This window comes from Pleurodeles waltl, chromosome 8 (genome assembly GCF_031143425.1).
Source record: "Pleurodeles waltl isolate 20211129_DDA chromosome 8, aPleWal1.hap1.20221129, whole genome shotgun sequence".
In the NCBI taxonomy this organism is placed as follows: Eukaryota; Metazoa; Chordata; class Amphibia; order Caudata; family Salamandridae; genus Pleurodeles; species Pleurodeles waltl.
In genome coordinates this window covers 259,372,533-259,396,472 of record NC_090447.1, presented here as the reverse complement: position 1 = coordinate 259,396,472, position 23,940 = coordinate 259,372,533, and the positions used below count along the sequence as shown (strand labels likewise).

Sequence of the window (23,940 nt, the reverse complement as noted above, 5' to 3'; positions counted from 1 at the left end):
TCCTCATTAATAGTTTGACTAATGCCATGCTGTTGCTTCACCTCATTTTGTAGTTTTAGATACAACTGAAAAGACACTCAATTACTATAATGTATCTAATATTATTGCAAGCAGGCATCTCAATGAACTTTAACTTAATTCTAGTAAATGGGCCTTCAGACTTGCCTATGTGACTCATCCTCACCAATGTTCTTTTCCCTGCATTTATCCTTTGGCAGGTAAAGCAGAGCTGATTAAAACATTCAGCTACAGGTCTATACAGAGGGTTGTATTAATATTTATTAAAGAGCCTAACCACTGAATCTCCACCAGAACAAACTTTACCATGAATCAACCTGGAGATTGTAAATAATCTGAATTGAGCAGAATACATTGTTTTTCAGCTGTTAGCCAAACCTCATTGTAATATTTTGCACTTCCTGTGGCTTCCCATTTTCTTAAGGTTGACATTTATTTTCAGTTTTACATTACTCTTCTTCTTTTGAATGGTTTGTACCAGATTCAAAGCATAGTAGATTCAAGGGCATAATACTTTGCAACGCCATCAGCATCCTGGTCCCCAACATTATCACATTGTTCCCAGTTTTATGCACATTTGACCACTAAATGCTTATTAGTTTGCTGTGATACTACTAACAGAGTCAACATATATCTCTTGTTGAGGTTTGGGGTACTAGAAGATATCTTAAACCCCTTTGAGACCAACATTTTACAGAATTGTGGACCACACCAAAATCATGTGGCTGTCAATGTAAACATTAGCCCTTAAACCATCAGATAAGTGCATGCTCTTGCTAGTGCAGTTAATTCTGCTACTTGTGCTAAAGTTACATCACACATGATATTTGATATGGCGCAGACTGAATATGCTGCTCTCAATGTCCATGATGGTCTCTCAGGCAAGAACCATCCACAAATAGTGTCAAATCAACCAGTTATAGTGGTACAACTTGTATGTCTGGTATTGGTTTGGTACACAATTCTGTCTTATCAATACAATTGTGATCATAGTCCTCACCATCACTATTCTATCCCTGCCTGCAATTGAAAAGCATTGCGGGATTCAGAATATTGCATCTTCTGATTGAAATATTATCAGCCACTAGGATTCTCTGCTCATAACGTGTTAAACGGCTGTTTGTCATACGCTGAGCTCATCTACGAGTCAGCAAATCTCAGCTCAATAGGGGACTAACACAATAAGTGGGTAACCCATCACAATCAATTTGCTTTCTTAAATTGCCAGATGGACTACTGCTACAGACTTTAAACAGCCAGAAAGTGTGGCAGTCATTGGATCCAATGTGGTAGAAAAATGAGCTACAGGCCATTTTATTTCAGTATGTTGGTGTGTAAGTACTGATAATACTCACCCCTCTTTCTTATGACAGAATAAGTAAAAATCTTTCTCAGAATTTGGCATTTCTAGAGCTGCTGCACTGCAGAGTTTGTCTCTCAGCTTGAGGAAGGCACTCATGCCTTCATCGTCAAATGACACCGGATCATTTTCATTGCTGTGACTAAGCCTCATTAAAGGCTTTGCAATTGGGTAAAAGTCTCTAGTAGCCAACCATTCCTAAAACATTCCTCACTTCTCTTTGCATGTTTTTATGGATTTATTCTCCGAACTGCCGAAACATGTCCTTACCTACTTTTCTCATCCCTTTTTAAATATGATGATCAAAGTAGATAAGTCATTTAATACAGGACATTTTTCTGGGAGATACAATATGCCCATTGCCAGGAAGATGGTTTAAGAATGCAATTGTATCCAACTAGCAATCTCCTTTATTTTCCATGTGACCATCAGGTCAGTAAGGTGTACTGCACCAGCACTGAATTATAGAGCAGCTGCAGGTTTTCCAAATAATTATTTAGAATTTGGCTAAAGGTTGAGGGGCTTAATGTATACCTTTGTGCAATAGACACCAAATGAGAGCTTGAATTAAAATCTGAACATGAAAATATATTGATTATCATCATGAAGAGGAATGGAGAAAAATGCTTGGCATAGGTTTTGTGACTGTGTAAAATTATGTATCCACAGGAATCTGTAATACAATTATAGCAGGATACGATACCATAGGACAACACAAGACTACAATTTTATACATTTTATTAATTGTACGAAGATCTTGGAACATCCCCTAACTTCACACTCAGTATATTTAAGACCAATATAGGCGAACTGCAGGGACACCCTAGCACTCCTTTTAAAATTCCCTTCTCAAACATCCTCTCAATCGCAGGTTTCATCCCTTCCTCTGCTTCTCGATTGAGGAGTTTGAGGTAAAACTGCATTTGATTTTACTGTAACGTTTACTGGCTCAGCACTTTTAATCAGCCCAAATATTTTGCCTCTAAGATCCCACACCTCCTGTTGCACTGTGTTCCATAAACCAAAACTTTTTTTTTATAGGAACTGGAAATAAATGGTCTTTTGACTCTTGTAATTATACTTTAAATTCATCCTGCATTTGAATTGCCTCATCATCGGGTATGTAATAGATCACACAGTCCATCTTACACATTAAATCCCTACCTAATACATTTACTGGACTAGTGTCACATAGTATAAACTCATGATCATTCTCCAACAGATCTATATTTGCAGGACGTTTTGCTAAAACCTGATTAGTCATCTCTTTATTGCTGATACCTACACCTTGAACTTGTGTTCTTGAGAGTGGGAGGTTGGTTACCTCCATGGGACGAACTGTCAAACTGTGGCCATTCATATCACCTTCTACATATGAGCCACTCTGGTCTACCTCCACACCAAGCATGCAGTTCTCCTCCCTCTTAGGCACCATATTTGCAACTAACTCTGTCCAGTAGGAATTCCAAACATTTTTGAAATCTAGGGAAGATCATTGTTGATCATTAAAAGATTTTGTTGGAAACCAGGATTCTGTTGAAAATGAGGCATTTTATTTTGCATGTTTTGTGCATTGTCTTTGACTTTACATAGAGAACAGTGGGGCTAGGACAGTTGACTGTACAATTCCATTTTGTGCTATCTGGTTTAAAATCTGCTGCATTTGGGGAACAAAATAATTTTGAATGTGATCCAGATTCTGTCTGTATTTCCCCTTCCAGTGTTGAAGGCAACCAAAATAATGACAAGGAGTGCTTTCTTCGACATTTTAATATTCACATTCATCCCATTCCAGTTATTCACAAAACCTCTACCTCTACCGTGAGGAACAACATTTGATGCACTATTTTCCTGTACACTTATTTCTTGCATGTTCAAATTTGCATAATCAGCATAACCAGAATCAAAACCTAAATCCATCACCTGATTCTTACCATTTCTCTGGAAATGCTTTGTTTGCGCTATCTGTAATATTTCCTTTAACTTCCTCTGCTTTGCATTGAAGCAGCCACTACAGTACTCTGCATATTGCAGAATGTCATTGATACTATTAGTCTGCCAACACATGACACTTGGCTGTGTATGCAAAGCTCCGAACGTAAACCCACACAAGCGATACAATCTGCTAATGCATTCTTTTGTCTGACCTTTGACTCCCCTATAATTTTGGTAAAACTGCATAAACCTCTCATACTAAGCATGCTCTGATTCTTTTGCCTCCTAAGTAGCCCTTAAGATCTTTGGTTAATTCACCTCTTTCTCTGAAACGCTCTGCTTCAAATGCTTAACATTTCTCTGCAAGGGGAGTAGCTAGGAAATTAAAATATCCCCCACTTTGAACCAAAGCTCTTATGTCATCTAGCAAGCAAAGCTAGTCACCGCAACGCTCCCCAGAAGAGATTGTTTGTTTCTTACATCCAAGCATCTATCCATTCATCCTTTCATCCTTCCCTCCACCTGCTGATATCCACCATTTCATCTTTATGTTCTTTCATCCATCGCTCAGTCTGCCATCATTCCACCCAGTCTGTCTTCCCATCCATATCCAAACCTATCCATCATCTTCAAACCTATCCACCAAACCTATCCATCCATCCTTTCAATTATCCACCTAACCTTTTGCTTATCCATCCACTTTTTCACTCCATTCATCCACCCTTTCATTCATCCATCCTCCCTTTCACCCATCCTTCCATCCACCCTTTCACTTAGTCATCCATCCTTTCACTTATCCATCCACCCTTTAACCATTGCATCCATTCACTCATCCATCCGTCCACTTACCTTTCAGTAACCCATCCATCCACTCACTAATCAATCCACCCTTCCGCTCATTCACTCATCCATCCATTCAACCTTTCACTCATTCATTTGTCTACACTTTCATCCAGCCATCCATCTACCATCCATTTCACTCATCCATCCATCTTTTCGCCAATTCATCCATCCACACTTTCACCCCATCCATCCATTATTCCATACATCCATCTATCCATTTACTCTCTCATCAATCTGTCCACTCTTTCTCTCATCCACCCATTTACTCTTTCACTCATCCATCCATCCCTCCCTGCTCCCACCCTTTCGCTGATCCATCCATAAATTAATCCTTTCACTCATTCATCCATCAATCTATCCTTCCAGCATTTCACTCACTCACCTTCCAACACTTTTACAATTATGAGCCTTTGTCTGCCAAGCTGCAGACAGAAGTCTGTTGCTGCTAAAGTGGGGGGTTGACAACACCCCTGCTTCCTTCTACCTTTCCATAACAACAGGAGCTGGACCATTATAAGAAGGCACTCTTTGAGGTCCCTCAGTTGGCCATGTCAAAGCCACTTTTCACTCAGCCCACAAATCCTCTGGGCCAATAATTTCAAACAACATATTCAAATCTATCCAAAACACTTTGGAAATCCTCACTAGTATCTCTACTTCTTTATTCCATTGATCGAGATCCTCCTTATGCTTTGGAAAGTTTGTTGTAAATGCAAGGAGACCAGATGTCTGCCAAGGAACATGCCCATATACACCTCCATGCACTCCTTGCAAAGGAGATCCACACAACCATTCCCAAAATAGACTCACATGTACTCGCCTTCACTTCTTTTTCTGTTTCTTTTTTGCCTTGCCACACCCTTTCTTATTGCACTTTCCTTGTATTTTCTTACATATGACCAATCTTTTATGCTGTTAATCATTTTTTATATGTGTCCCTATGGTCATTAAACCCATTTCATTCAAAACCCATTCTGAGATTTCTGCGCCACTCTTTCTTTTTATAAAAGTGGATGCTATATTCGCCCCCAAAATCATCAAACCTAGCATATGCTTTACATGTACATCTGGCTGCTTCTTTGCTTAGATATCTCAAGTCATCTTCAGTATATGTAGTCAGTCTTTCTATACCAAGTGTACCCTGCAAGATTTGTGCAAATTCAACTTTTAATTGGAGAATATTAATTTATCTTCTTTTCAGTTCACTGAATTGCAGTGTAGATACAGTAATACCAGTACTAATAACAGAAGTAGCTGTATTAACAGTAGGTGTAATCACATTGGTAGTAGAAATTCCACTAGAACCTGCTTCATTTTGTGGCAGTGGAGTTGGCAATACCAAATATGTACCTGTACTTCACTTGCATGCCCCTATATCTCAAGGCGGTCTGAATCTTTGTGAAACATTATATGAAGGAGGCCATTAGTCTAATAAATCACCCAAAAACCTGACTTCCTCATCTGAATCATTCTGTATGTTTCTCTTTTTCTTTTTCACTTTCATTTTTGATGTAATCATTTCCATTGTCCTATTTCTCATTGTTTTATTAACCATTGCAGGAAATACACCCACTCTGAGCATTGTATCCCCTCTCCAGGCTCTTTTCAGCATTCTCCATCTAGTATCTAGCCATTGACTCAGCATGTTTAACTTGGCTTTTCTCTTTCTTGTGTTCCTACTTAAATGCTACGCAATCCTAATCATTCAGTGATTCAAATTACAAGGTCTAAGATGTGGCTTTCTTTCATGCATCATGTACCTCAAATACTCAAGCTTTATCACATTAAAATAACCTATAAAGGAAATTGCATGTTCTTTCAATCAGATGTGATTGTATTCAAGTCTCCAGTCTTTTAACCACAAACAGAGTGGAAAGCCTGAATTTAACAACATTTCATTAGCTGAAGAATACCCTGAAGGAATTTTCTCTCACTCAGTCACAGGAGCTTTAAATATTTTCAATGCAGCACTCATTTTCACTCAATCCATACTATACAGTACACACATGATATAAACAATGATAATCAAACACCCACAGCACAGGTATGATGAAGACCATCCAATTGCGGCCCGACCCACACCAACCTGTTACTGCACAACTCACCGCAACAGTTCACCAACTGAGGAGTGGTTCATGATGACGCACTGCCATGCTCTCGAAACCAAGAGCAGACAAACAAACAAACAATTCAAACAAACCTTCATGTCTGCTTTAACACACATTAAGAAAAGGAAAAAGACAATCTATATTCAGAAGAGAATAATACCGTAGCGGGTACTATCATTCACACTACAATAAGTTTCCGACCAACGACAATCTATCCTTGATCAACATGTTTATTCCTATGCACCAAAGAACAAACAAACACTAATTGAGATTAGAACATAGGCAATTTAGACCTTTTAGTAATTGAAGATAGTTCCTGATGTTGTCTGAATGTGGCCCCTCACAAACAAACTTCCCCTTGGCAGGCAAATTCAGCAAAATTAATATGTCTCAAGATCTTGGATTTCAACAAATCTGTTTACTAGTCCAAAGAAAATTCCCAACATGAAATCAGTATAAATAAATAATATCAGCTCATTCAACCTCTGCAATCCCAACACATTTGACAACAATTTCTAAACTAATGAAATAGTAAGCTCTAACAAAAATCATCAAAATACCAATAATTAGGACTTCTAGTAACCTGCATAGCCAAAAATGTCACATGCACCATAATTCATAACATCAAACTACACGCACCTCAATGCACTTGGCCCAAGCCACAAGCCATTGCAATGCAATTGCCCTACTGATACTCACACTCCTTTGCTCAAGAGCAGATTCTGTAACACTGCAAAAACTCCAATAATGGGAGACCTTAGGAACCAAGAATGGAAATTGTATCTCTAGATCTTATCTGTCTGTATTTTAATTCATAGAAAAACAATTTCATGGAATACCATTACTGAGAAACCATGTCATCTAAATTGTTTAATGGAAATTTTCAGAGTGAATGGCATTTACCTTTTCATAGAAACCAATTCATAGAATGTCTTTTGATCAAAATTTACTTTTGAATACTTGTTATGTTAAGGGTGAATGCAATGGTTGTAGGGGACATTATTTCATATTTAGATCTTTCACATTGTCAGACAATTACTTTGAATGTTTGTAATTCACTGACCCATCACCTCCAGTAAACAGCATCCATCATTGACCTCCACAACCCCTAAATGCGATCAATGCCTGACCCGTATGACCCCTCACCAAACCTAAACTATGCTCATCTCTGAAGCATAAAAGCCCTGCCTACCACAGAAATCTACCATCCCTGAACCATATATTCAGTCACTACTCCTAACTCCAGCCATTCCTGAACCCTAAAAGCACCTTTCTACCCCTTCTTACCCCTAAACCTCACCAATCCTATACCCCATTCCTGAACCCAAAAAAAAACTCACCGCCCTTAAACACCAGCCATCTATCCCTGAACCCCAGAAAAACCCTCACCGTCCTTAAACACCAACCACACATGACCCATAAAAACTCCTCATCACCCTAAATTACTCATCCTTGAAGTCTAAAAAACCCTTACCTCATCTAATCTCCACCCATGCCTGAATTCTTAAAAAACTTCACCACCCTACACTCCATCCCGTCTTGGCTCTTAAAAACTCTTCACCACCCCAGCTGCTACCCATATTTGAACCTTAAAAACCCTCAACACCCTTACACCACACATCCCTGAAACCTAAAAACACTCCACACACCTAAACACCACTCACTCGTGAACCCTAAAAAAATCCTCACCACCTCTACATTCCACCCACCTCTGAATCCTAAAAACTGTTTCTGTGCTGGAACACCAATTATCCCTGACTCCTAAAAACCTCTCATTACTCTATAAGTTACCCCTCACTGAACCCAAAAACCCCACAGTAGTCCTAATATCGTTCGTTTAAAAGGTTTCCTTTAATTTTCGATTTTTTTGTATGTCTTTAAAATTGGTTTTCCATGATTTGGTTTCCTCCAATGTGGTTTCTCAGTTTTCGTTTTCCATTAATCCACACACACATCATCCTATCTAGTCTGATATATTGCGTCGCCACATTCTTCTTCAAAACTGTTAAAGGTATTTTATCTGATAATCTTAGTAAAGAGTCAGAGGATTGCGGGTGGAAAATATGAGGCAATATGCTCCTAAAGAGATTAGATAGACATCAGATCAATTAGAAACTCATTAAAAGTTCGAAACCATTAAGGTTTATTAAATAGTTTAAAGTTCAGTACAGAGTGCAAAAATAGTGGTTAGTCAAAATGCCTATTAAATCAACTATGGGGAATTAGCTAAATGTTCAGTCAATTGCAGCAAAATGTATGACATAAGAGTCAAACCTCAGAGTAAAAATATTTTAAGACTGTAGCTAACAGGCAGACTGACAAATGTATGCACTTTAAAGAGTCAGAAACAATTTGTGGCTTACCTCTCAATTAGACTCTTTCTTGTCATAAAATACAAAGTAAAAGTCACTTCGTCAGCATGAAATAAACTAAGGCCCATATTTATACTTTTTGACGCAAAACTGCGCTAACGCAGTTTTGCGTAAAAAAATTAGTGCCGGCTAACGCCATTCTGAAGCACCATGCGGGCGCCGTATTTATTGAATGACGTTAGCCGGCGTTAGCCGCCGGCACCGTCTGGTGTGCGTTAAAAAAAACGACGTACACCAGGCAGCGCCGGCGTAGGGGGAAATGGGGCTTGGGCGTCAAGAAATGGGGCATGTCAGGTTGAGGCAATTTTTTCGCCTCAACCCGATTTGCGCCATTTTTTTTTCACTCCCACCCCCCATAGAAATGACTCCTGTCTTAGCAAAGACAGGAGTCATGCCCCCTTGCCCAAAGCCATGCCCAGGGGACTTTTGTCCCCTGGGCATGGTCATTGGGTATAGTGGCATGTAGGGGGGCACAAATCAGGCCCCCCTATGCCACAAAAGTCCTCTTCAGCTAAGTGGAAAAATCTGGAAAGGCCATCTGCATTGGCAGGGGCACTCCCAGGTCTATGTTCCACTGTGAAGTCCATCCCTGTAGAGAAATGGACCACCTTAACAGTTTTGGGTTCTCCTCCTCATTTCCATTAGCCATCTGAGAGGTCTGTGGTCAGTTTGAACACGAAAGTGAGTGCCAAACAGGTATGGCCTCAACCTCTTCAGGGACCAGACCACAGCAAAGGCCTCCCTCTCAATGACACTCCCATCTCTTCTCTCTAGGGAGTAGTCGCCTGCTGATGAAGGCAACTGGCTGATCCTGGCCCACTTAATTAACTTGTGCTAACACTGCCCCAATCCCTTCCTCTGAAGCATCTATTTACACTGTAAACTCTTTTCTATAGTCAGGGGCCAGTAACACTGATGCTGAGCACATAGCCTGTTTCAGAGTGTCAAATACTTTTTGACACTCCGGATCCAAATTACTTTCTTGGACTGTTTCTTTGAGGCGAGTTCTGTCAGGGGGGCCACTATGGTCTGATCATTTTGAACAAACCTCCTGTAGTACCCAGTCAGGCCAAGAAAGGCCCTGACCTTAGTATGGGTTTTAGGAGCCCCCCAATCCAGGACAGTCTGGATCTTGGGATGGAGAGACTGTACATGGCCTCCACCAACAAGGTAGCCCAGGTACACCACTGAACTCTGCCCTATCTGGCACTTGCTTGCTTTAATAGTCAGGCCTGCTTGGAGCAGGGCCTGAAGCACTTCATTCAGGTGGAGCTGGTGATCCTCCCAGGTGGAACTGAATACAGCTATATCATCCAGATAAGCTGCACTGAAAGATTCCAACCCAGACAAGACTCTGTTCACTAACCGTTGGAAGGCGGCAGGAGCATTTTTCAGGCCAAAGGGCATCACTTTGAACTGAAAGTGGCCCTCTGGAGTGGAAAATGCTGACATCTCCTTAGCTCTTAGACTTAAGGCAATCTGTCAGTATCCTGAGGTCAGATCAAATGTACTCAGGAAATTAGCAGCCCGCAACCTATCAATGAGCTAATCAGCTCTAGGTATGGGGTGAGCATCAGTCTTGGTGACTTCATTTAGACCCCTGTAGTCTACACAGAATCTTAATTCCTTTTTCCCACCTTGGGGATTACCAAGACCACTGGACTGGCCCAAGTAATATCAGAAGGCTCAATTACCTTGAGTTCCAGCATCTTAGCCACCTCAGCTTTGATTTTGGCTTTGACCTGGTCAGATAGCCTGTACAGCTTGTTCTTGACTGGTAAGCTGTCACCAGTGTCCATATCATGGACACACCAATTGGTGAGTCCAGGGATCAAGGAAAACAGACCAGCAAACTGCTCCAAAACGGGTCTGCAGTCTTTCTTCTCTAAGGGACATGTTCTCTCCTTCTGAAGGGACCCCCTTCCCCCAACTAGCTTTGGGTATGACCCTGGTAACTGTGTGCAGTGAGGACCGGTCTTCCTCATCCTCACTAAGGCTCATATGCCCTCCCTCCCCTGAGTGGTTGGAGCTGGCATCCTCCCCTACATCTTCCTCCCCTGAGCTTCCGCTGTGCCTACTTCTTGGGCCTCAGCCCAGGCTGTCAGGGATTTAAACAAACATTTTTCCTGAGGTTAGTGGCTTCAGGTAACCCCCTCTCAGTACACAACCCCCTAAGCTGGAACACCTGTCATTGTGGGTAGGCTAGCCAGATCAATCTCCATAGTTCCCCAGTTTTGTGTCATCAAAAACGTTTTGCAAAAATCGGAATGAAGAATTTAGAAAAATCACAAAAATGCAATAATTGAAATTAGTCCAAATTAAAAATCAAAAACAATTTTTGCACTAGGACAATGTAAAGGATTTTTAATTTGCTTTACTTAAAACTGTAGTGTGATACTGAACACAAGTACAGGATACCACCAGAAATGTTGGAAAGTGGATTATTGGTAAGGGCAGGTAAGTACCTACACCTAGCAATAGGCCACTAACCCGCACTTAGGTCCAGTTAGGTCTCAATAAATTAAACCCAGCTCAACCTTTCATAGTTTGGCAATGAGCGACAAGGCTTAACTTAGGAGACAAGTGTGTAAAGCATTTAAAAATCACAAAACAGTAAATAAGTAAAACGCAAAACACATCAAAAATCCGACACCAATTTATAAAAATAGGTTATATTTTTATCTTTAAAATTACACCAAAATGATTAAGAGCAGACAAGGGGAACCGGAGATATGAATTTTGAAAGAATTAATGTTTTCTACTGCATAGAAGCAACTAGCGCTCAAAGTGTTAAACAAAAAAAAGGTCCCACTGGACAGGGACAAAGTCCAGAGTTCAGGCAACCCACATGGTAACACTGTTACACTTACTTTCAGAAGTGTTTCTTGATTCAGGAAGGTGGTCCACAGCACCAGACAAGAGTTCAGAGGCTCTGGTTTGCTCTTGTGGTCTGGGACTACAGCTCCCACAATTCACCTCTTCAACTTATGGAGTTGTTCCAAATGTCTCCAAACCTTTGGATCTTCTTCAGAGGTCCTTTTTAGGTCCTTTAAGTGTCCACAAGTTGATCCAAAGTTCCAGAAGCTCTGAATTGCTCCTTGGGAGTTGGGACTACAATTCCCAGAATGCACCTGTTCAGAATCCTCAAATGGCCACTGGCCCCTAGTCAGCTGGGCTCTTCTTGCAAGTCGTGATACAGAGGACTGTGGGCAGTTCCTTTGTACCTGTAGCAAACAGAGAGTCCCTTCTTGAAGCAGTAGAAGACAAGCTAAGTCCTTTTAGTGGTGAAGCCCAGGTGTGCAGCTGGTGCAGTCCTTCAGAGTGCAATATCCAGGTGCAAGTCAGGGGTCCAGCAGGGCAGTCCTTCTTCTTCTTTGTCTTGTTCCTTGTAGGGATCTGAGGTGTGGGTGCCATATTTATCCTTGCTCCTGGTGTGGGAAGCAGGGGGGGCTGACTTTCCAATCACAGGCAAGCTCCTTCCCCCTTTGATGGCCACTTCCTGCGAAGTGTGGCAAAAATCAATCCCAGGGAGCAACATTCTTCAAAAATCCAACATGGCTGAAACAGATTTTTGGAGGTTAGATCTAGCTGAGCCCACCCCCAGGTGTGGCTAAAAATTATAAACACACCTCTCTCATGCCCTCTCCTAATCTAATAAATAGGGCTCCCAATTGTCTGGGGTTGCAGGAAATCTGGGATGTCCTGAGCTGCTCCAAATGTCCTCCCCTGCCTTAGAAGACCAGTTTGGCTGTTCTCCCCCATCCTGCTTCACCATCTGCTGAGGCATATCTCCTCCCCCAGGCACATCCTTTGTGTTCAGCCCAGGCCACTTCACACCTCATCAGGGCAACCTGCCCAGGCTACCAGAAGCTGGCCAAACAGAGAAGGGCTCTACAGAGCTGAAGTGGCAACCTTCAGGTAGAGTTTTAAAACTCTTTATGTGAACAAGTTATATTAAATCCAACAATGGCAAGTTGTGGGATTTATTATAACAATTAATTTGATACCAAACTCAAGGTATCTGGCACTTGTGGGAACTTTGTTAATTAAAATGAAGTCTCCCCTTTTTATCCTATGGAGGCCGTTTACTATAGTGAGGGAAACACACATTTGGCTAATTTACCTTACCAGGGTTTATAAAAACATTTTTATAAGGGCCCTGATTATAGTTACAATGCACCCAACCATAGGGTCACATAGGGCACACCTTAGGGGTGACCTATATGTAAAAATAAGATAGTTTAAGACTTTTGAAGTACTTTTTATTCCAAAGTCGAATTTGCATATAACTTTAGTTTAAAAGCAGCCAGCAAGGCGGGCCTGTCCTTAAAATGACACTGGGCACCTCAGCAGTGCACCTCTGGGTGTAATACAAATGGTGGGGTCCCTAAACCTACATGCCCTACCATATACTAGGGACTTATAGGTAGGTTGATACTGCCAATTATAATTAGCCTAATTTGCATATTCACTTTACACAGAGCACTGGCCCTGAGACTGGTAAGCAGTACCCAGGGCAGAGCCAAGAGTCAGTAACCACCAGCACCTGTCCAAAACGTTTGGGTGTGACCAGGGCAAAAAGAAGGACTTTCCTACAGCCTTCAATTTCAGTGTGACTCACCTTTTAATGCAAAAACGTATGGTAAACAGTGTTGAGTCCTAATAAGAGTTAAGGAAGGAGTATCTCTAGATAGTTAGCGTCTGCTGTGTTCTTGAGGTCACCCATGACCACAATTAGCTCTATTTTGTCCCTCTTCCAGGGTGGGAACTGGCCTGTTTGTCAAAGAGGGCTTTTTTTTTTTTTTACGAAAGGCAAGCTTTGATTGAAATTTGCACTTATGTTCACCAAATTGAGGCATTCTATTTTCTTGCCAGCTCAAAGAGGCTCTTGCAGACTAAACTAGAGGGAACAGGTAAACAGTACAATGGTTTTCTCAACTAGCTCCTAGAACTTGCTTTGTATCTGCATGTTCACATCCAGGCTTTGTACATATCTATTTTCAACTAACTGTGGCATGTTTGAAAGCACTCACACGTGCACTAACATTCAAAAATGTAAGTATGCTTACTCAGTATTCTAACATTGTGACGATGCACTACATAAGAATAAATGTACTTGACAGTAATATTCCACTATCTAGCTTCACAAATCCCTTTTTTCGTTGTTAGTCCTTTGCTGTCTGTGGTGCAAAGGGAATGTGTGAAAGTATGTGAAGAAAAGTATCAAACACTTCTGGTAGGCGTATTTGTCTGGTAGTTTTCGAGAGATTGTTAAATATTTGCAGTACCATTATGGCATTGTTTTGCTTGGTAAATGATTGAGAGTACCGCCACCATTTTTGGTACATAAAGGGCTGAGTGGTCAATCTCATCTTCACTTTTACAGTGTTTTTTTCTGCAAATCTTCTCTTTTACAGTGTTGGGCAGAGGCAGCTTGTCTGTCTGGCTCGTGCGTGGCTACGGAAAACAAAAATTCTAATCCTGGATGAAGCAACAGCATCCATAGATATGGAGACCGATAACTTGGTACAGTCCACAATCCGAAAGGAGTTCGAGGATTGTACAGTACTAACCATAGCTCACAGGTTACATACCATCATGGATTCTGAAAGGTATGTTTTGGTGCTCACTTTAGCAATATAATTATGTGCAGATTTATTTAGTAAAAGGTGTTTCTGATATGGTTCTTTGGTTACACTGTCCTGTCACTGCATTTCAGTTTATTCTTTACTCAGTTCACTTGTAAATTATAAAAGCCAAAACCTTGAAAATGGTTCCTTCATATGATTGTCTTAATTTCCCACTTTTACAAGATTGTTGCTGTACGTGTCAGCATCACGTTTGACAATCCTTAAGGGTCTTGCCTCTATTTTCATCTTCTCTCAATAGTGCGTGAAGCCATGCTCATTCACCCAATGGCACGCAGTGCCCTGTACACGCCACTACTGCTAAGTCTTTAACTCAAAGAACTTTTTACCTTTGAAGGCCCAAAACATGCAATATTAGTGGTGGCAAAAAGAGCTGAACTCCCTTGTATCCACAGTGCACAAAGTCCTGCTGACGCAAAAACCAAACTCCCTAATCAAAGGATGCAGATGGCGATGTGCTATTAAAAATTAATTGAAAGGGATGCACAAAAAACCTTGATACAAACATTCCGTAAAAATACCAATAAGTATGTAGTTTAGTATGAAGGCTGTTGTGTTATGAGTCTATGTGCAATGAGACCCTTGCAGTTCTGTGCGGACTCAACAGAGGAATTCCGTAACTTGCTGAGAGGTGTTAAGGTGTAGTTATTATGATTATGATGTAATCAGAGTGCAGTGTGTGATCATGTGATGAGGAATAAGGATGCCTGTTACAGAGGCTCCCTGGCTGAAGAGGATGCTGCAGCTGGTGACGAGTAGGGGAAACATGCCCCAACAAAATGAGACTGCTCTCCCTGAGAGTTTGCAATGATACAGCAAACTGCTTGTGTGTGTGACATGTGCCCAAATCAAGTAGAAGCAGTTCGAATTTGGCATGTGTGAAGTTTACACGCCACTCCAGCCCATATATACAGCCCTCGAGGATTGCAGTCGAAAAGCCCACCAAAATTCATTGGTATGGCAGAAAGAAGAAATACTGCGTCGCATTATAGCACAGAGCATCATCGATACAAAGAGAAACGCAAAAGGCAGTGACAACCAGGTTTGATGCAAAAAGCTAAATGCAACAATGATCAAGTGCCAAAAACGGAACTGTTGCCCACTGTTAAGGAAGAAGATGTCGATCTACAACTTCAGATCAGGCGTGATGACCCAAGTGCGAGCACACGGCCAGTGCTTAATGAAGGTACAGGTCCAAGTGAACAGCGGCAGCCATCTGAACAGCAGATGCTCTCAACTGTAGGAGAAAAGAGTGCAAAGTACCATGCAGCTGTGTTTCTGAAACCAACACTGCTACTGGAAAAACCTGGAACTCCCTCCCCACCAACCTACGCAAGACCCAGGACCTCCTAACCTTCAGAAACCACCTCAAAACATGGCTTTTCGAGCAGTAACCCCCGCCAGCGCCTTGAGACCCTACCGGGTGAGTAGTGTGCTTAAGAAATGTATTTGATTGATTGATTCATTCATTGACATGGTCAAGAAACTAAATACTGGCGCCAGGTTAGCTGTGTGGCTCAAGATGTTTGATGACCCCATAGACACCTTAGAAGAAGTAGATGATAAGAAAATCATTAAGTATTTAAGGAACCTTGCCGGTGACAGACTAAAAGAAATGCAGGAGACATTCTTGCAGACTAATGCAATACTGTACAGTCAGATCAAAGAAACATTGGATACCAAGTTCAATGCGATACCGAATGTTGACTAGGAAAGGTACATTTTCAATCAAGTGAGACAGCAAGCTGCTGAAACGATGGATGAGTTTGTTGAAAGACTTGACGTGCTTATTAAACACTGTAAGTTTAGTGAATTTAATGATGAAGAAGCCAAATGACTCAGATACATCAATGGTTGTCTTTCAAACACTTTCAGAAGCCTCATGTTGAGAGAGATGCTCAGTTTAGAGAAACTACTTATGGGTGCAAGAGCCAATGAAAGTGCAGATCAACAAGCGGCTGATATGAAAGCCTGAACAGTGAAAAAAGTATGAGGTAGATGCACTCAAGTTGACGTCTTTAAGGAAGAAAAAGTTGTGTTTCCGATGTGGTTTTTCATTTCCTGATGTAGGGAAATGTCAAACCATATGACACATGCGCAAAGGTTCCGGGAAAGAAAACAACTTTATAATGGTTTGCAAAGCAAAAAAGAAACCAAATACATCAGAGTAAGAAGAGAAAATGAACTCCTGAAAGATCCAGAAGCATTCTCGTCACACCCACAAGGCTAAAAAGCAACATCAGTTACAGCAAGAAGAAACTAGACAAAGTCAAGTCGTCATCAAGTTCATCCTATAAAGGCTCTTCAAGGTCATCAAGCGCCAGTGAAGAAGATGGATATGATACAATGGTATAGACCAAGGAACGACAAGTGCATGTCAGTTTGGCTGCTGGCAAGGAAGAACAAAAGACAAAGGTAAACCATCAAATGAAACAACCAAATTCATGTGGTCACTGCCCCAAGATTACAATAAAGATAAATGGTTGGCCCATAACCTATATCATATACAGTGGTGCGCTGATAAACATCATGCCATTCGAGAAGTTCAATACCCTATCTCCTGTACCGCACCTCAACCCTTCATACATGTGGGCTGCTTCTAAACCATTGCAGATTCAAGGATCATTCAAAGCAAAGATTTAACATAAAGAAGGATCAGTGTGAGCACCAATTCATGCTCTTCAAGGAACTTCACCCAGTGCATGCTTACTGAGTTTTGCCACTGCTGCTGACATGGGACTGATATCTCTCAATTACAAACTGCACACTCAACCTGAAATTGTGATCCAGTTTGCATCGTTGCTTCATGGTTTAGGAAGACTCAAGACAATAAAAGCCTGACTTCACATTAGGACATTTGCCCTGTTGCCCAGCAGCACTGCAGAGACGCTTTTCACTTGCAAGAAGCCATTGAGAAAGAACTAGAAATACTGTTGAAGCATGACCTCATTGAGTGGTCCAACGGTCATACGCCATGGGTTTCGCCCATAGTGGTGATACCAAAAAAGGATAGTAGAGGTACATGGTGCATCTGTGTTACTAATGCACCAGGCCAAAAATTATTGCAAGAGATAGACATCCTGGTCCACACATAGCAGACATGATCATGCAACTGAACAGTGCCAAAGTCTTCTCCCGTCTTGATATGAACAAAGGATACCATCAGCTCTAGTTGGAAGAGAACTGTAGATACATCACTACTATTTTGCCTCATGTTGGTTTATTCAGATACAAAAGATTGAGTTTTGGAGTGTTGTCAGCTGCAGAAATATTTCAGGATGTTACACGTCATATTCAACCTGTCACACATGCTTTTGTTTACAGTGATGACATACTGGTATTTCAAACAACACAAGAGGAGAATGACAAAGCTCTTACACAAGTGAACCAGTTATTTGCTGATGCAGGTTTCACTCTGAACACAGCAACGTGTGAGTTTCACAAGACCAAACTTAAAGTCTTTGGGCACATATTCTCCGATGGAGGAATGAATCCTGACCCAGATAAATAAAGTGCAAGCACTGTCAACTACTTGCACCCACTGTAGCAATGTCACAAATGTACCTTGAGCAATAACTGGCCATGCATACGAAGGATCGCACATGGTGGCATCTTGTGGGGGCAAGTAGTTGACAGTGCTTGCACTTTATTGTGCAAGCCATACACACCATGTGCGATCCTTCTTATGCATGGCCAGTTATTGCTCAAGGTACATTTGTGACATTGGTACAGTGGGTGCCCCTTTGAGAGACTTGACAAAACGAAATGTCCCTGTAGAGTGGTCTGCTGAATGTCCTCAAAGCTTCAAAATAATAAAAACATGTGATTGCGAATGCAACTGAGAAGGCCTATTTTGACCCCAAGTTACATACTGAGATCACAGTAGATGTGAGCTCGGTGGGGCTGGGGGCAATCCTTGCTCAACATAATGGTCATCCGAATTCTCAGAGACACATTGTGGCCTATGCCGGTCGAATCCTGTCTGATACAGAACATGCCTATTGTCAGCCAGAGGAGGAGAGTCTGGGTCTGGCTGTAGTGTGGTCCTCAGAACATTTTCATGTGTTTCTATATGGCAAACGTATGACTATCAATATAGTCCACCAAATGCTGCTCACTATTTTTAGAAACCCCCTCGCATTGAGAGGTGGTGGTTGCAACTGCAAGATTATGGCTATGTACACAAGTCAGGTAAAGATCAGAACCATGCTGATTACTTTTCACGAGTAGCACTCCATTGTCACAGTGTGACATCCAGAACATCTGAGGAGTACATTAACTTCATTGTAAGATCCAGCACACCAGCAGCCCTATACATTGAAACAGATTATTGCTGCTACTAATGCAAAGAAGAACATACATATCCTCAAAGACATCATTTTAACTTAAACTTGGAAGAAGAGCACTCAACCTTTTGCCGGCAATGTTGAATTTCAAAAATTATGAAATGCACAGGATGAACTGTCGAAGACAAAAGAAGGTGTTGTATTAAGAGGCTCAAGAATCATCATACTCGAGAGCCTAAGACAGCAAGTCATTGAACTAGCCCATAAAGGAAATCATGGCATTGTAGCCACCTAAAGAGCCCTAAGAGATCGGATGCCGTTGACGCGCCTAGACAAGCGAGTTGAGAGGGAACTAAAACACACAACATCCATTGACAACGTCTCACAGTCCTAAACAGGCTTGTGGAAGAGTTGAAGTTGATTTCTTTGGGACCCTTAGGAAACAGACATCTCAGGGTAGTCATTGATGAGTATTTATGCTAGAGTGGAGTGACATATTGTAGAGTGGTGTGTGGTGATGGGTAGAGTGGAGTGGTCGGTCATAGAGTGGAGTTGCATGTCATGCAGTGTAGTGGAGTGGCGTATCATAGAGTGTCGTAGACTGGAGTGGAGTGGCGCACAAATGAGGCCCATAGAGTTGAATAGAGTCTTCTAGAGTGGACTTGGTGTAGAGTGGAGTGGATTGGAGTGGCGTGTGGTAGGGTAGAGTGCAGTGATGAGTAATAAAGTGGCTTGTCATAGAGAGTATTAGAGTGGTAAGGAGTAGAGTGGAGTGGCATACAGTGCAGTGGTGTGTCGTAAAACAGAGTGGCATGTTGTTGGTGTGCAGTGGAGAGGAGTGTCACAGAGTGGAGTGCTGTAGAGTGTTGTGTTGAGTCTCATGATGTGGAGTCTTGTGGCATAGAGTTTTATGGCATGCAGTGGAAAGGCATAGAGGGGAGTGGCACTGATTTGAGCGGTGTAGAGTAGAGTGGAGTAGTGTAGAGTGTAATGTAGTGGTGTGTCATATAGTAGAGTGAAGTTGCATGTTATAGAATGTCATGTTGTAGAGGGCCTTAGAGTGGAGGGGCGTAAAGTGGAGTGCCATAGAGTGGAATGACAGAGTTCAGTGGAGTGTCATAGATTGTGTTAGAGTAGTGTAGAATAGGCTCATAGAGTGCAGTGGCATAGGGTGGTATTGAGTAGAGTTCTCAAAAACAGCAGAGTAGTGTGTCATAGAGTAAAGTGGAATTCATAGAGGGAGTTGCGTAGAGTGCCATACAGTGGGGTAGAGTGTCACAGAGTAGAGTAGAGTAGAGTGTTGTAGAGAGTAATGCCATAGAGAGCAGTAGAATGGAGTGGAGGGGCATAGAGTGTTGTAAAGTGGAGTGGCATGGTGTTTTTTGTTTTTGTTTCCATAAATACCACAATACTACTATGATAGTTTCGAGGTAGTACCTCGTTACTCCATAGGCTGGCTCATTTTTGAGTGGGTGGATGTCCCTCCCAATACCCTTCACTAGCCCTCCCTTAGCTCCCCCTTACCTCTCCCTAAATCCTTCCTCCCCTTTAGTCCTAAATAATCCCCATTTTCCAGCTTCTCTTCCCTGTCCCTCCTACATTTACTACAAAAAGGTATACATATGTGCGCAGAGACTCAGCAGTCGTGGTGGAGATATCTTCACAGAAAAGGGTAGGACAGGTGGACGCAGAGGCCTTCGCATGCAGTTTGTGAGTAGCATTTTGTAGTACCTTTGTAGTACTCTTATAGTACCATAAACATTTTACATAATGTAGTTTGTGAACAGACCCCTTTAGTGTTTGAGGGACTTCAGATGTATGTGTCAAACGCAGCTTTTAAATCTAAAAATATGAGGAGTAAAATACAGCCCTTTTTGGAATTTCTGATGAGATAATCAGTCACCATTAGAGTGAAGTATTAGGGGGCATATTTATACTCCGTTTGCGCCGAATTTGCGTCGTTTTTTTCGACGCAAATTCAACGCAAAACTAACTCCATATTTATACTTTGGCGTTAGACGCGTCTAGCGCCAAAGTTCATGGAGTTAGCGTCATTTTTTGGCGTGAACACCTTCCTTGCGTTAATGAGATGCAAGGTAGGCGTTCCCGTCTTAAAAAATGACTCCCAGGCACGTGCGTGGTATTTATACTCCCGGGCAAAAATGACGCCCGGGAGTGGGCGGGGCAAAAAACCCCGCATTTGCGCCTCTTTTTAGCGCCTGGGTCAGGGCAGGCGTTAAGGGACCTGTGGGCTCAGAATGAGCCCAGAGGTGCCCTCCCCTGCCCCCAGGGACACCCCCTGCCACCCTTGCTCACCCCAGGAGGACACCCAAGGATGGAGGGACCCATCCCAGGGAAGAAAAGGTAAGTTGTGGTAAGTATTTTTTTTTAAACAAAATGGTGGCATAGGGGGGCCTGATTTGTGCCCCCCAACATGCCACTATGCCCAATGACCATGCCCAGAGGACAGACGTCCCCTGGGCATGGCCATTGGGCAAGGGGGCATGACTCCTGTCTTTGCTAAGACAGGAGTCATGTTAATGGCATCTGGGCGCCCAAAAAAAATGGCGCAAATCGGGTTAAGACGATTTTTTTGCCTCAGCCTGACTTGCCCCATTTTTGGATGCCCAAACGCCATTTTTCCCTACGCCGGCGCTGCCTGGTGTACGTGGTTTTTTTTCACGCACACCAGGCAGCGCCGGTCGGCTAACGCCATTCAATAAATACGGCGCCCGCATGGCGCTTCAGAATGGCGTTAGCCGGCGCTAATTTTTTTGCCGCAAAACTGCGTTAGCGCAGTTTTGCGTCAAAAAGTATAAATATGGCCCTAGGTGTTATGTCCCAGTCTAAAACCCAGATGTGTGTGCCCACTAGTTTGGATCTGTAAATGTGTTTCTTCAGCTGTGGAGCGACAGATTTTTCAATTAGATTGGACAGAAAGGGGAGAGATTTAAGGGAGCCATAGTTTTCAGTGAGAGTGTGGCTTATGTTCTTTCATAGTTGCATATCACCAATTTTGAGACATTCAGGTAATGATGTGGTATACAGAAAGGTATTTGTGATAGTGATTCTGTTGGGGGCACAGAGTTTTCCAAAGATGTTTTGCATTGGAGAAAAGGCATACATCATTTTCATAGATTGATCGATCAATTCGTGGTTAGCACAGCACCCGTCAGTTCTGTTTCTGAGGTGGGTGTGAAGGTGTTCCATGGGGTGAATTTCTTACTCGAATTGCTTAGCAAGTATGTGTCAGAATTAGCAGCTTTAAAATCTAATCTGAGTTTCACTATTTTGTCAAGAAAAAATGAAAGACTAGCATTACTCATTACATCTTGCATTTTGTAAGACAGTCCAGTGCAGATATTGTTTATAGATTATATCAAAGGGTTTCTAATCTTTTTCTTTTTTTTTTACAATACCAGCGTTTTGGCATTATGTTTTTGGGTGGAACAACATTATTTTGTTGTGTTTCGTCTTTTCTTTTAGATTTTTGAGGGAGACAAAGTGACTTGGTTTTCCTTACTTTTTATTCAGTTTTCCTCTGATTAGGACTCTCATGTCGAAGATTGAGGAAAGCCATTTAATCAAATTATTTTTGTACAGGACTGTCCTAGTGAGAGGAATAGTAGAATAGTATTCCTTCTATATATAAGGGTAAGGCTGCAGCTCTGAAAAAAAAGACACTGGTGGCATTGTGGGTACATTAATTTATCATAGCTGCAGAGATTATAGAGATTAGTTCCTCTTTATCTAGTCTCTCTTCCATATAAAATCAGTTTGAGGTTGAGAGAGTATTTTAGGGTAAGGGATGGAATGTGAATGGAATCAGAGTGTGGTGAGTAAAATTGTTCTAGCTGATGCATCAAAAATATTCAATTCTATTAAGCACAGGGAGGCAAACATTATGCTTCTCTCACCTTACTGCTGAAAAACACAGCAGCCAATCAAATCAAACAATATATTAAACTTCATTTCTCATGAATCAACACAATATCAGAAGTGCACAACCACCAGAAAGAATCCTTACAGCTCTTCAAGAGTTGCTGAGACCACAGTCCTTCCCCTTTCTTTGTTTCTCTTAAAACATAACTATAGCAACATCATCTTTAAACACCCTGCATCCAATGTGGTCCATGTGGAATTCCATCTGAGCTCTCATTCATAGGCGTACCTTGATGTGCCCTCCCACATGATCCAGATGAGCAGATGGACAAGTAAGTCTGAACTGGAACCTAGGCTAAAACTGCAGCTACTTTTGGGGCAATCAGTTCTGCTTGTTATTAGAGCCTGTCAGTGAGAAAAACACAGCTGTAACACCCTATAAAACATAGCTACAACAAATAAACAGGGTGGGCATAATTAGATCTATATTAGTTGTGACCAGTAACACAATAACATTTATCTCAAGTATAAAATAGCAGAAATGATAGTGGGATACTCCTTACCTACATGTCCTTGATAGAACTGAAACTTCTTGACACGTCAGCTAGTACATTTTTTATTCTCTGTCAGGACCAGTGGCTCAAATTATACTTGTTCTAAGATGCACCACAACTAAATAAGCCACATCTACAATTGGTTTATGGTAGAATACTTTAAACATAGAATCAGACAACCAGTCTGCTGCCACCATAATATTCTCTAAACAAGAACCAAGAGAATATGATTTAGATGCCATAGCGGCTCTGATTTAATGGGCTCCAAATAAGGACATATCTATCTCTGCTTCTGCCAGTAGCCATCTTACCCACCAGGGTAGGGTGGCTGATGTCACTAGACTGTTGAAGCACAATGAGTACCTGTCCCCCTGTGCACCAACACAACTCTCTTGTGAAATCCTCATAGGCCTTTAAACAACTCACCACACAAAACATTTGCTTGTTCTGAAAGGCTGGAAAACTCACACAGTGCAAATTTGTCCTAGTTTGGTTAGAGATCCTAAAAGTTACCCGAGAAGGTAAAAGAACTGTACCTGCTTAGTCCAGGGCCTTCACATCTGACACTCTCCTGCATGAAATGAGAAAAAGGAGCACAGACACCTTTTCCTACACAGATCTTCATTTATGGCCCAAGCTCTTAAGAATCTGAGCACTACATCCACATCCCATAGAACTGTGTATCTACAATTGTATTTTGTAAGTTTGCGCCGCTTTTGCATCAAAAAGTGGCGCAAATGCGGCGCTAAAAAAGTATAAATATGGGCCTAAGTGTTTTTGGCCCTGAGACTTCACAAAACAGGAGGCAAGCTCAATCCAAGCCCTTGAAGAGCACTTTTGGGGAAGGCAGGGTCCTTCTCAGCAAAGTCAGAGGCCAGCAGGGCAGCAGTCCTTCTCAGCAAAGCAGTCCAGATGAGTCCTTTGGGCAGCCAGC

General features: G+C 41.8%; 1 protein-coding gene across 2 annotated transcripts in view; it reads left to right on the top strand.

The window, feature by feature from the left end:
• LOC138249903 (ATP-binding cassette sub-family C member 2-like) overlaps positions 1-23,940 on the top strand; it is a 546,861-nt gene that overhangs the window by 508,137 nt on the left and 14,784 nt on the right. For both annotated transcript variants that reach the window (XM_069204120.1, XM_069204121.1), the window contains one exon: positions 14,054-14,248. In XM_069204120.1, the coding sequence (XP_069060221.1) occupies positions 14,054-14,248 (195 nt within the window). The remainder of the gene's footprint in view (positions 1-14,053; positions 14,249-23,940) is intronic.